Source organism: Hydra vulgaris, chromosome 02, assembly GCF_038396675.1.
Source record: "Hydra vulgaris chromosome 02, alternate assembly HydraT2T_AEP".
NCBI lineage: Eukaryota > Metazoa > Cnidaria > Hydrozoa > Anthoathecata > Hydridae > Hydra > Hydra vulgaris.
The window spans coordinates 50,357,962-50,372,625 of record NC_088921.1 but is presented as its reverse complement, the minus strand read 5'-3'; the positions used below and the strand labels follow the sequence as shown (position 1 = coordinate 50,372,625).

General features: G+C 26.2%; 1 protein-coding gene across 2 annotated transcripts in view; it reads left to right on the top strand.

Annotated features, from left to right (window-relative positions):
- Window positions 1-14,664, top strand: part of LOC100201558 (ATP-dependent RNA helicase A) — a 54,113-nt gene that overhangs the window by 12,249 nt on the left and 27,200 nt on the right. For both annotated transcript variants that reach the window (XM_065791264.1, XM_065791265.1), the window contains exons 9-13: window positions 3,865-4,053; window positions 10,567-10,638; window positions 11,020-11,161; window positions 13,974-14,056; window positions 14,136-14,292. In XM_065791264.1, the coding sequence (XP_065647336.1) occupies window positions 3,865-4,053; window positions 10,567-10,638; window positions 11,020-11,161; window positions 13,974-14,056; window positions 14,136-14,292 (643 nt within the window). The remainder of the gene's footprint in view (window positions 1-3,864; window positions 4,054-10,566; window positions 10,639-11,019; window positions 11,162-13,973; window positions 14,057-14,135; window positions 14,293-14,664) is intronic.

Here is a 14,664-nt window from a genome sequence, read left to right as displayed (position 1 = left end):
GGGTTGAATATATTACAATAATATATAAGCCTTTGTCATGTATGGAATACTTGGCTCAGTGTGCAGTTTTTGTATTTTGTATATATTATTTAATTGATACATAAAAAAATTGAAAAAAATCGTTAATCTTTTTGGAAAATAGAAAAGAAAAACTTGCAATTTTCACAGTGGAGTCACTTAAGGTCTGGAAATAATAAAAAAACACTTTCAGATTGTTTAAACGTTATGTTGACAAATTTACAGGAAACAACAGCGCTTTATAGTTGATAAGAGAAAATTTACCAAACTAATACATAAACTAATTGTTAAGTGAATGCATAATAATATTGTTTAGTTTTTTAGTATTTATATATTATATAAACACTAAAAAATAATTAAATTTACTCATGTATCATGTGTTAGGCATGCGCTGTTTTCTTTATCGTGCAGCTGTTATGTATTAAATAACATTATTAGTTGTAACTTGCTTTTAATTGGATAAATAACATTATTTGCTTATATCATATTTTTATTTAAATTTGTAGCTAATTAATAATTATATAAGTATATAATAATTATATAATAAGTATAAGTAAATAGGCTTTTTAACTCAATAATATATTTGTTGTTTATATAATGTTTGCATAATATTTATTGTTTATATAATGAGTTGTTTATATAATGTTTCTATGTGGAATTATAACACTAGTAATTGTTTATTCTATGTTTAAATTTCCAAAATATATTTTTCATTTATAAGATAAATAGGAGATTCTCGCTTTATTTTTTAATTAAATGATAAATTCAGAAATTCAAAACCCTCTGATTTACTCTTAAGTGATTTACCAACTTTATAACAGCTCATTCAGTACCTACAATTATCTTTTATTAAAGGATAAAAAAACTTAATTTTGTCAATTGTGACAAAAGTAAGTTTTTTTATCCTTTAATAAAAGATAAACCATTAAGAAAAAAAATTTCCATAACATTTCAAAAAGTGTTATTTATAGAGAGTATATTTACATATATGCTCATTTACACTACAAGAATGGTTGTAAAAATAAAAAAAGATCTTTGGCTTTTGCTTTTCCTATGGTATGTATGGAGCCTAAAAACCATACAGATGAATGCTGTTTCTGCTTGACCTCATCCATTAAGGCAGGTTTGTCAATGAAGAAAAAAGGAACAGTTAAATATCCAAATCTTTTATCTGCCATTCGACCTATTCCACATTTGGGTAGTTTACCAGTTCTTACTCCACCACAAAGTTGTGAGTTAGAAGCAGAAAATGAAGGCAGAAATGAAGTAGAAATAAAAGAAAGAGAAGAAAAGAAACCTTTCATATCAAATGATCCTGATTTTATGTTAACAGATGATGTGCCGCACAGATTGAGTCAAGCAGAATTAAGTGATCTTGTTTGAGATCTGGACTTGTCACAGGAAAAGGCAGAACTTCTAGGGTCAAGGCTAAAGCAGTGGAATCTTCATAAATTTGATGTCAAGGTTTCACATTACAGAAAATTTCTTTTTTTGAGAAGAAAAATAAATTTGTTTGCATTGATGTCTGTGGATTAATCTATTGTCTTAATTTAAACTAAGATTCAACTGAATGGAGATTATTCATAAACTCATCTAAGCTAATCTTGAAAGCTGTATTACTTCACAATGGAAATCCTCTTTCTTCTGTTCCTATTGGCCATGCAGTTCACATGAAAGAGACTTACATAAATATTAAAAACACTTACATGAAGTTCTTATCAACTCAACTAATTACAAAGAACACAAATGGAAAATTTGTGGTGATCTAAAAGTCATTGCTTTTTGTGTTTGTGGGACTGTTAAGACTGAATTTCACATTATATAAAAGAAGACTGACCTGCAAGAAATCTCAACACAGATGAAAAAATGTTATTGCTGAACCACTCTTGGATCCAAAGATGTTCTTCATCCATTACATATTAGGTTGGGTTTATTGAAAAAATTTGTCAAACGTATGAAGAAAGAAGGACAGGCTTTTAGGTATTTAAGAAACAAATTTCCAAAAATAAGTGATGCAAAAGTTAGAAAAGCTGTTAGAATACATCTGTAATAAAAAAAATCAAATGTTCTTTAAATATTATTAGAATATGTAAACTATATGTCATATTGCTCTGTTGCAAATTAACTGAAATAAACATTTATTGTATATCTCAGAAACTAGAACTAATAAAAAAATTTTGTTGTCATTTTTTTCTCAGCCCAAAATTAACATATTTAAGTATAACTTGAATAATATTGCTAAAGATACAAAAAAAATATTTTTTTTTGTTGCCCAGTGTAATTACACTTCACAAAAATGGTAGATTAAGTAAAACAGTGTCAATTGCTTATCTCTGATCATTTGACCGAGACTTTATATTTCATTAACTTGTCACTTTAAATCGAAGTACTTTCAATTTTATAATACCCTTTTTATTTTAGTTCCCTGACCTAAAATATGACCAAAAGGAAGTTGGAATTTAGGCAATGTGAACCACGCAGCTGCAACAAGGGTTGCAAAAAAGTTTATTAGAGAGAAAAAAGAGTCTACTGGAAAACAAATTAGACAGAAAAATCTTCAAACATCAACAGAAGTTGGTTCAAATTAAAGTTTTAATGTTGCATCCTCAAGTTTAGATACAGCTGAAAGTGACAAGTTTGAAGTTAGTTATTAAAAAATACTACATTGACTTAACTAATATGGCTAAGGCTGCAATATGATTTGAAGTTAATTATGCTACTACAACTGCGTTATTCACTATGGTATAGAAACTAATAATAAAAAAATTCAGATAATAACTGAATAGAAGACTAATTCAATTGACAATATGTATCATCAAAAGGTTTTACAATTAAAAGTAATTGTTGTGGATGGAAAAAAAGATAAAAATTCATTAGTTCATGTGATGAAATACAAAGTAATGACAAACAGTTATTAAATATGGGTGTGGTAATTTATTTGGCAACTTTTTTGCACTCTCACATTTGCTAACTAAATCCATTTTCGCTGACTGTTTCAAATGAAGTTCATTGTTTAGAAGAGGGTGTGTGTTATACATCCTTTTTTTACAACCCAGGCCCTAACTACTTTTAAACATCGCCAATTTTAAAGAAATTTCTGCGAAACTTTGTGACTTTAAAACTTGAAACTTGTATCATAACTAAGTATTTTAGAAAATACTTATTTCTTTTAAATATTTGAGAAAAAACACAAATAATTGAAAACTTTAAAGTGATTTCCCAAAATAACTCCATATTGTCTAGTTTTTTTTTAATTATGTCTATATTTATCAATCACATTATTCTCAAAGTGAGTCAATGTGTTTAGATAAAATAGTATGTTGAGACAGTGGCTTAATATATATATGTGTATGTATATATATATATATATATATATATATATATATATATATATATATATATATATATATATATATATATATATATATATATATATATATACACATTATATATATGTATATATATATATATATATATATATATATATATATATATATATATATATATATTTATATATATATATATATATATATATATATATATATATATATATATATATATATATATATATATATATACATACATACACGTATATATGTATATATATATATATTTATATATATATATATACATACACATTATATATATGTGTATGTATATATATATATATATATATTTATATATATATATATATATATATAAATTAGTAGATAATCGTCTATCAAGTTTTTATATTTACCCAGTGTTTCATCAATAAAGTTCATCAGAAAGTTTTTCTGATGAGCACTCTATTTTGTAAAATACATTTAGAATGGTTTGTATGTGTAATAATAAAATTTTTAACAGGTTGCTCAAAGTGGTTCACTTATTTATGATGAGTTTCAAGCAAAATGGGATGATAGTAACTTTGTATCAATGTTGGAGCAACGAAAAGAATTACCTGTATATAAATACAAACAACAAATTATAGAATTGGTTAATGAAAACCAGGTAGTGATTATTCGAGGTGCTACAGGATGTGGTAAAACTACCCAGGTATTAAATCTTTTTTTATTTATTTTTATATTTAATGTGGTTTCAAAAGTGTTTTATATAAGTTTGGATTAATGCAGAAACTAGAGATGTAAAACCCACATCTTTTTAAAGTAAAGTTTTAGAAAGCAAGGTACTGTTAATACTAGTTTGGTTTCCATTTTAAAATATTTTTGACAGTTTTGTTAACAGAAAAAAAATACTCAAACAATTTTTTTTTGCTGTTATTTTTAAAAAAAAAAAAACAAAAAAAAAAACTACCTACTTAAACCTTCAATTGACTCAATAGTTAATTTATACTCCGGTATAGTTATCCTATAGTCAGCCCCTGACTATAGGACAAATATACCTGAGATGGATATCTTTCCCAAAACCTCTCAACATTTATAATTATTAAAAATAATTATTTAAAAATATTATTAATTATTAAAGTGTAGTTCAAAAACTAAAAGATAAAGAAATTTCTAACCAAACTCTAACATCAATATTATAATTTTAATGATAAGTCTGTAAACTGTTACATTATGTTAAGTCATGGAAGTAAGAAGCATTCTGCCAAGTTTTTTTTTTTTAAGAAATTTTTTGTTGCTTTTTTTAATGATTCTCATCATATTGATGAACAATTTGTTAGAACTAAATTTCAGTTGCTGCTGTTTTAATCTGGTTTGTACAAAGTTTATAAATTACTGGTTTGTACATATTCACAATATAGAATTTCTTTTCCTGTGCCTTTTCCAAGAAAATCAGAACTTTCTGTAAATTTTTCCAAAAATTTTTTAATAACTTTATTTACTAGCAGCATATGTTCTTTACTTTGGTGTCTTGTTAAGTTTTTTGTACAGTATTTTTGATATTTGTTCTCATATGATACTTAGTAGATATTCTGCAGTTTACCATGCTCCACAGTGAGCTAAAATTATTAGAAGCTGGACAAAAGTTACTTTATCAAATTAATTTTATAAACTAGACAGATATTTATACTCAGCCAGATTGAAAATTACTTAATATTTTAAAATGATTACACGATGCAAAATACTGATTTTTGTTGTTGTTATTCAGTCTAAGGTTTCTTAGAAACCAGGTATTTTATATTTCTTGGAACTATATAAAAAGAACTTTTTAAACTTTTGAAAACTAATCTTGAATATAAATTTTTTTCTAGAAAAAATTTGAGTAATGTGGTTTAAATTGTGACAAAAATATTTTGTATTGCAATCAGTTTTGATAGCAACCTTTTTGTGTAACAATCAGTTTTGCATGGCAACCTTTTTGCTTTGCAATCAGAGATTTCTCATTACTTGTGAGAAAATTTGATATTTTATGCATCTTTTACCAAGGGTATTAGTTATGATGCTGCTGTAACAGAAAATGAGGATGATTTTTAAAGTTGTATTACTTTTAGATCAAATAGTTTCTTTGTGCATAAAATTTTCTACTGATAAGTGGATTTAAGGAACAAAGAGGCCTTTTTAATACATCTATGTTATTTTTTATTGAGAAACAGATGTGTAAAAAAGGTTCTTGAATTTCTTAAAATCAAAAATGTAGAAATCCTTTACACATTATAATAGGTCATCAAAATTATTGAACAGCTTAGTGTCCATGTAATAAATTACAGTGTAAACTTGATGGCATATAATACCATAAATACAATTCTATTGGGTTGGCTAAAAAGTACTGACATTTTTTCTAAAAAATTCTAGATTCTTCTAGAAGCTTTGAGAAGTTTTTATGGTTTGAGTATGTATAAAGCATGAAATAGCCAATTAAAATTTTGAATTGCAAGTTCTTTACATTTTGAAAAATGGAAAATGTTGAATTCATGTACAGCATTGCCTGCTTATTCAAGTTTCAGTCTGGTTACTCAACAACCAAAAGCAAGAAAAAAGCAAGCCACACATAGGTGTGTGGAAAAGTCAAGATTCAGTGTCTGACAGATTTGTATACAGTTAAGAATGTTTAGTAAAATAAAAATTCTTTGAAAATTTTAGCCTTTAGTCCCGAGAAGATCCCGATATAAAACCGTTTTTTACTTTTAGCAAATGTTGACCAGGCCTCTCTTGTTCCTTTAGAATTGCAACGTTTATTTAGAGGTTTCAAGTCATAACTTTAAAAATATTTGATTTTTACACTAAAAATGTGTAACAGGCTATTTTTGGGGGTGTCGAATCCAATGAAATGATCAGAAGTGTAAAAAGTTATTATTGTGTACCTGTAATTATCAGTTCAAATAAATTTAGGCAATTTTTTAAATACCTGTTTTTAATGCTCAAGAAACCCATGTGGCCTTGATGATATAAAAAAAAATATATTACACATCATTCTACATTAATTTTTCAAAAGATATAAGGGTTTTGATCTGCAAGTATATGGATTTCCATTTATGGATAACAGGGCAAAGTCCCTACTTTTTTGTAGCGGAACATTGCGATTGATTTTTCACAACCTTCCAGACTAGCCTGTAGCTCTGAAAATTTTGACATATCTGTATATTCTGCCAATGAATGTGTATGTTAAAATTGTTTTAAGGGCCCCAAGAAATTAGGGGGACTGGGGGAAGTGCCTCATTTTTTCGTAGCGGAATCTTGTGATGAGCTTTAAAACTTTCAAGATTTGTGTAGTCCTGATGAACTCGTTTTAAAATTGTTTCCAAGACAGATGACCAGAGGGTCCATGGCCTGAGCTACTCATTTTTAGAAAATAAGTGGGATCATGTTCCACTTATTTTCTCAAAAAAAAATTTTTTTTCTTTGCATTGATAAAGTAAAGATAACTTTGAAAATATTGTCTTCAAAATTTTTTTTCGTTTTTACTTGTTATGTTTTAAAAAAATAATATATATATATATATATATATATATATATATATATATATATATATATATATATATATATATATATATATATATACATGCCCCTCAGAACTACACCATTTATGTAGAGGTTTCAAATTAAATAACTTTTAAAATATTTGATCTTTTTACTTAAAAATTTGTATTTGTATCTATTTTCAGGGGTGGAGAATCCAAAGAAATGATCAGAAATGGAAAAAAATATTTTCAAGTACCTGTATTTACCAATTTAAATAAATTTAAGTATATTTTTAATTACCTGATTTTGATGGCCAAGAAACCAATGTGGCCTTCATGGTATCAAAAAAAAAAATGCAACACTCCATGCATGATTTACAGTAAAAATAAATAAAAATAAACACATTTAATTAAAATAAAATAAAAATAAAAACATTTTATTAAAAAAATAAAAATAAAAAACATTATTTATATTATTAAAAACATTCAGAATGTTTTAAAAACATTCAGTATGTTTTTAAAAACATTCTGGTCAATTGAATTTGCGTTTTTGCGGTTTTTTTTAAAAACGATCAATTTGTAATTAAATTAATGGTTTTAACTTTCTGACAACACGCAAATGTTGAACGAAATTCAAAATTAATTAAAAGTAACGTATTTGCTGGCATAAGAATCATTTTTTTCCTTTCGTACTCCCAAATGCAACAATCTATAGAACTCTATATATATATATATATATACGTTACTTTAATTAATTTTACGTTACTTTTAATTAATTTTGAATTTCGTTCAACATTTGCGTGTTGTCAGAAAGTTAAAACCATTAATTTAATTACAAATTGATCGTTTTTAAAAAAAACCGCAAAAACGCAAATTCAATTGACCAGAATGTTTTTAAAAACATACTGAATGTTTTTAAAACATTCTGAATGTTTTTAATAATATAAATAATGTTTTTTTATTTTTATTTTTTTAATAAAATGTTTTTATTTTTATTTTATTTTAATTAAATGTGTTTATTTTTATTTATTTTTACTGTAAATCATGCATGGAGTGTTGCATTTTTTTTTTGATACCATGAAGGCCACATTGGTTTCTTGGCCATCAAAATCAGGTAATTAAAAATATGCTTAAATTTATTTAAATTGGTAAATACAGGTACTTGAAAATATTTTTTTCCATTTCTGATCATTTCTTTGGATTCTCCACCCCTGAAAATAGCCAGATACAAATTTTTAAGTAAAAAGATCAAATATTTTAAAAGTTATTTAATTTGAAACCTCTACATAAATGGTGTAGTTCTGAGGGGCAAGAGCGGTCTAGCCAGTATCTGTTAAAAGTAAAATGGTCATATTTTAGGTTCCTTCTTTGAGCCAGAGGCTAAAATTTTCAAGGAATTCTTAATTTAATAAGTACTCTCAACTGTATAAAAATCAGCAAATTCTGAGATAAAGGGTGACATTTTTAAAACTTTCTGGGTCATTTGACATGGAATTACTCAAAATCAAACCAGATTTAGTAAATCAATGAATTTGGATTTGGAGCATTTAAAGCAGCTAATTGAAAGCAATCTAAGATCAATTATGTGTTGTTTAGTAAGTAAATTTGGATGTGTTCATGGTACTGTATAATGCTATTAACATAAATTAGGGTAGACTATGAAGCCTGATGTTAGATGCTACACAGACTCAAAGCTAGTTGGCAAGGACAGCAAAGAGATACATGAATCTCTTGCACTGCATGTTCAACTGGGTTGACCATATCATCATAGGACATAAAAAGTAAGTACTTAGTGTAAACCACACTTGTTATTGTCAGTGACTAGGTTTGAAACAATTGCCAAAAAATATACCCTAAAATGATGTTGCTTTTGAGATGTTCGACATTGCTTCCACCAAACACCACAACAATATCAGCAATCTACTGTGCTCAACCTGAAAAACTTTATATGAAACTAAAAAACAGCCAGGGTACAACAAAGTTCATATTTTCCATGATGATGCCTGTCCACACACGATTGGGAAGAACTATTTCATTTGTGCTACTAACTTAGTGCCAATAGGCTTTTTTTTTAAATTGTGCAAGCTGTTGCTAAACAGCAAGGAGGCTCTGACAGTGTATATATTATTGATGATTAGATCTGGAATTAAAAATAAATGTTTATTTTTAATTCCATGTCTAATCACATCAAAGCAGTCTTAAATACTATAAACTGTAATTATTTTTTTTGGATAAAAAAATGAACTATTTTTCAAACAAATGTAAATGAGAGTAGAAAGCACTGTTTGTTGCACTTTACACATCAATGAAATTTGCAGAAAACTGAACTTTACTAAACACTGTGCTTTACAGACAGCAAGAAGCAAATTAAATCAAAAAATTTGAATTGAAAAAATATTTAACTAGGTTGATGATGATGGAGCAAACTGCTTGAGTGATGTTTAAATCAGAAACCAACCATTTGTATTTTTTTTACTTAAACTCTCCACAGTGAAAATTAAATTTTTATCCAAAATTTTCGATCAATAGTAGTAAGCATTTTAGGTATTTTAGAAGAGGAAAAAAATTCTTGTCATGTTTGATCATGCTTCAAATGTGACAGCTATTGTTCAATTGTGACACCACTGAATAAAAGGCGAGGTGTTAAAAGTTTCTATGATAAATACATGTTGTTTTATTTAGAAATTAAAAAAAAACAACATCTTTTCACAATGCTAAAGTTTATTGCTCAATCTTAAAGTGGACTAAGTAATCATTTATTGTCAAAATGCTAAAAATCGTTTTTAATGATGTGTTTAAATTTTTCATTGAGTTTTTGGTGCTTTGATGCAGAATCAGGTTATAATTAAATAGAATTAGAACTTTGTAATTGATAAATAAGGCAAAAAAAGATTTTAATTAAAGATTAAATGAATTTTTTTCCTTTTATTGATTTTTTATCCTGTTTGAGATTTAAGTATATTTTCAGTTTTTGTTTAAAAATTTGAAATTTCATTTTAATATGTTTTCTGAAATTAATTGTTCAAGTAAAAATGTTTATTTCAGTGTTATAAGTTGTTAAACTCATGCCTATTACACTGCATACTATCAACTATTAAGAATTATGAATTAGAATGATATGCAGTGTAATAAACATTCCGCTTATTACACTGCATATGAATGCTAGCAACCCTGAGGAGTAATAACTAGAATGATATGCATTGTAATAAATATAATGTCTATTACACTGCATATAAATACTAGCAACTATTAGAAGTTATGAACTAGAATGATATGCAGTGTAATAAATATGTCTATTACATTGCATATGAATGCTAGCAACTTTGAGGAGTTATAAACTAGAATGATATGCATTGTAATATATATAGTATCTATTACTCTGCATATGAATACTAGCAACCCTGAGGAGTTATAAACTAGAATGATATGCAGTGTAATAAATATAATGTCTATTACACTGCATATGAATACTAGCAAGTATTAGTAGTTATGAACTAGAATGATATGCAGTGTGATAAATATACTGTCTATTACACTGCATATGAATACTAGCGAGTATAAGGAGTTATGAGCTGAAACCATCTGAAGTGTAATGAACATATTACTTATTACACTACATATCATTCTAGTTTGTGATTCCTTAACTATTCCTATCAATCCACAACTATTGAAAATTGTTGAAAATTATATTAAAACAACCGTTTTAGGTACCACAGTATATTTTGGATGATTTCATACTTAAAAGTGCTGGAGATCAATGCAATATTGTTGTTACACAGGTTGTTTTTTTCATCATTATTTGAAAAAAATTCTAATATATCAATTAATTAAATTATCAATTAATTTACATATGTTAATAAATGTATACTTGTAAAAATGACTCAAATAAAAAATTATAAAAGAGTAAATACACAACAGTTCTCCAAATAGTTGCCAGACATTAGTGCCTCCTAAGCCATCCTCAAGATCAACTTTAGGAGGGCAATAAACTACTATTCATTTTTCTGATAAAATGAACAATAGTTGGTTGTCCCCCTTTTGACAGGTCTTGACAATAGTTAGGAGGCATCAATGTATAGCAACTATTTCAAGCCCTGTACTGTATAAAAGTTTATTTAAGTAATTATAAGTGTATAAATTTCGGGTTTTTTTTTTTATAGCCGCGACGCATAAGTGCAACTAGTGTTGCAGAAAGAGTAGCGACAGAGCGCTCTGAATTTCTTGGAAATAGTATTGGCTACTCTGTTAGATTTGATAGCATATTACCTCGAAGTCATGGATCTATATTATTTTGTACCACAGGTAAATAAAAGATAAACCTTGAAAATAAAAAGCATGAAAAATTTTAAAATGTTTTATTATATGTTAGAAAGTTACAAAAGAATAAGAGATATGGAGTTTTTAAATAGTTTTGAGAACTCCATATCACTTATACTTAGGTAACTTTATGAAAAAAAGTGAAAAAGTGTTTTTAATTTGTTGTATTTTAAAAGCCTGTCAGTATTTATAATTATCAGAGGGTATTTTAATTTTTTTAAATTAAAATACCCCCTGGTAATAAATAATATGTTATTTTTTTTACTTATTTAAAATACTATATAAATTTATAATTAAAAGATGGTTATAATTAATTAACGAAAATAAATATTATTTATATCACATACATGCAACAAAATGTACATTCAAACCAATATTCAAATGAAACAAAAATACTCATAACAAGAAAATAGATTATAAAAAAGGCAATATCCAAGCCTTCCAAGGAAGCGTGAGGTCGCGCACCTTGTTCATCCACTTTCAAAGTAGTTTTTTTAAACAACTTGACCATGTTTTTTTAATAGTAAGCGTAATGAGAATTTGCAGCAAAAGAAAGCTGTAAGAAACAACAGAAATACTCAAAGAAAGGAAACGAATACTATACAAAATAGAAAATCTAAATAATATACTAAAAAAAAAATTGAAAATTAAAAAAAGAAAAATTTTGTCAAAAAAATGATATACCTAAATATTTTACTGTTTGTTTTATTTTATTTTCGGGTGTTTTTTCCACATTTATTTTCCACTACCAAAATCGATACAAGTGGTGTTAAAAGAAGATAAAATTACTACGCAAATAAAAATATTTTTTGGTATACAATTTATTCTGACTTTTGTCAGTCAGTATATTAAGGAAATACTTTATTATTTGCTCCAGAAATATAGACAATTTTGAAATTTGTTTTTCAAATGTTTTTGCCAAGCTTTACTGTTTTTATCAATGCACAGGAAAGCAAGAAAAATAAATGCTATTTATTTGTAAAAGTTTTTCTATGTAAAAAAAATTAAAGTCATTAATACTAATATTCAAATATAAAATATTTGGTTGTTTTCACTACCCCTATTGATATAGTCTGCGCTTTCGTTGGATTTTCCAAACTGTGCATTTAAACCCAATAGTTTATTTCCTGATTAACTTTTGTTATTGACGATACTCCAAATGCTAGTGCATTGTTAATTTACTGAACTTTTTTAACAAAATTTTTAGGATCCAATTAAGAACTTTTTTTTAAAGTTTTAAATGGGCTCCTAAAAAAATAAATACTTAAAATGTAGGATTTTCTACATTTTTTCAAACAGAACAATCGTTATGTTCATTATCTCTAGAAATTTGTATTAGCGTTGGAAATTGGGCAATAAAAAGGAAACAATTTCAAACAGGCATCAAATGTAGTAAATATATTTATAAAAGAAACTGCTATTCTTTTATTTAATTTCTTTAATCATTACAAATTTGTTAATCAAATCATATACTTTACAAATAAATAGCAATTTATTTTCTGATTTTCCTATTATATAAGTATTGAAAAAAAATGTCAAAAACATTTTTAGAAGCGAAAAGATGCAAAAACAATTAAGCGTAAGAAAAAAATTTAACAAAATTTCTCATAGTTCTAGCGTACATAGCAAATTAGTTTCTTGATTGGGCTGATAAAAATTTGTGAATAAATTGCATATCAAAACTTTCAATTGTTGTTAAATTATTATAAAATATGATTTTTCATCAACTTGTATCAAATTTGGTAGCTAAAAATAACAACCACCCTTAAAAAAAGATACAAAAGTTGTATAAAAATTAAAAAAAAATTTTTTTTTTAATTTTCTTTTTTCAAATTATTAAGTTTTTCTAGTTTCCTTCATTGAAATTTGATATTTCATAAAAATTTTTCTTTTTTTTAGAACTGATTTTTTTTTCTCAGTAGATAAGTTTAACTTTTTGTCGCAAATCATTGAAATGCTTTAAAAGTTAAAAGATGCGTACTGCCATGGTCAGTGTTTTTAAAAAAGTTATTTTAAACATGGATAAACAAGGTGTGCGACCACATGCGCTTCCTGGGAAGGCTTGGTATCTATCTGTCAGTATGTATGTATTTTTGTATGTATGTATGTATTTATATGTATACATATATATACTTATATGTTTACATATATATATACAAATGTTGGTCATGCCATATGATAGTCTATATGCAAACGCTGTAAAGAATTGTTTTAGAAAGACAGATTATTGCAAAAGACACATTACTAAGAAGAAGAAGATACGGTGAAAGTGTCATACAATAAGCTTTTAAAAAGTCTTCAAAAATTTTAGAAATAAAATTAGAGATTGGGTTCACAATAGATTTATTTAAAAGCAAGATTTATTTTTGACAATAGTTGCAGTAAAATTGCAATTAATAAGCTCCTTATCAGAGAGGTTTAAAAATTACTCTTTAGAAATACAAACACAACTAAAAATGGATGTGTTTTTCAAAAAAATATATAATTTTTTTAAAATAAAGACTTACACAGTTGATTCCAAAGTTTTGCTTTTCTATATGCTAGTTTTGTTAAAAATTTAATTTACTTCTAACATAAGTTGCAAAATTTAAGTGTTTTGAAATAGGTCACTTTAAAATACTATATAAATTTGTATGTGCGTGTATCAGGGATGAAGAGTCCCAAAAGTGACATCCGCATTAATATGTGTGTTGTGTTGTGTTGTGTGTGTGTGTGTGTGTGTGTGTGTGTGTGTGTATATGCATATGTATATGTATATGTTTACATATGATTTATATGTATTTATAACTTTTAACAGGAGTTTTGTTGCGAAGAATGGAAAATGGGTTGACTGGCATTTCTCACATTTTTGTGGATGAAGTTCATGAAAGAGATATTAATGTAATTTTTTAAACCAGTATTTTTAAAATCATTTTAATTTTTTTATTCTTGTTTTATTTAAAAAAATAAATATTTTTAGTCAGATTTCCTTCTTATAATTCTTCGTGAAATGGTATCTGTGTTCCCAAATCTTAGAATAGTTTTAATGAGTGCTACAATCGATACAAACATATTTTCGCAATATTTTAACAACTGTCCAGTTCTTGAGATTGATGGTTTTTTACACCCTGTTCAAGGTTTTTTTGTTTTTTATAATTTTTTTTTTTACTTCTTGATAGTTATCTTGATTCAATTTATATTTTGTCTTTAGTATATAAAAGTTTATTTTGTATGTTAAAATTATATTTTGTATATATCATGGATTACTATACATTTAATATTTTTTTATTTTCTATTTCAACAAGGTTTAAAAACAAAGCACATGAGACTATCTAGTTGATAGCTAAGTGCAAGTCTGTTTCGTATCAGTAACAAATTTATGACAAAAGTTGATGTCGCAAATTTCCTTATTTTATTCAATTTCAAAATTCTTTTGTGGTTTGATAAATTTGAATTAATTTACCCTTAGTGTTTATAAAACTGTAGAGTAATACTCCATTGTATCATAA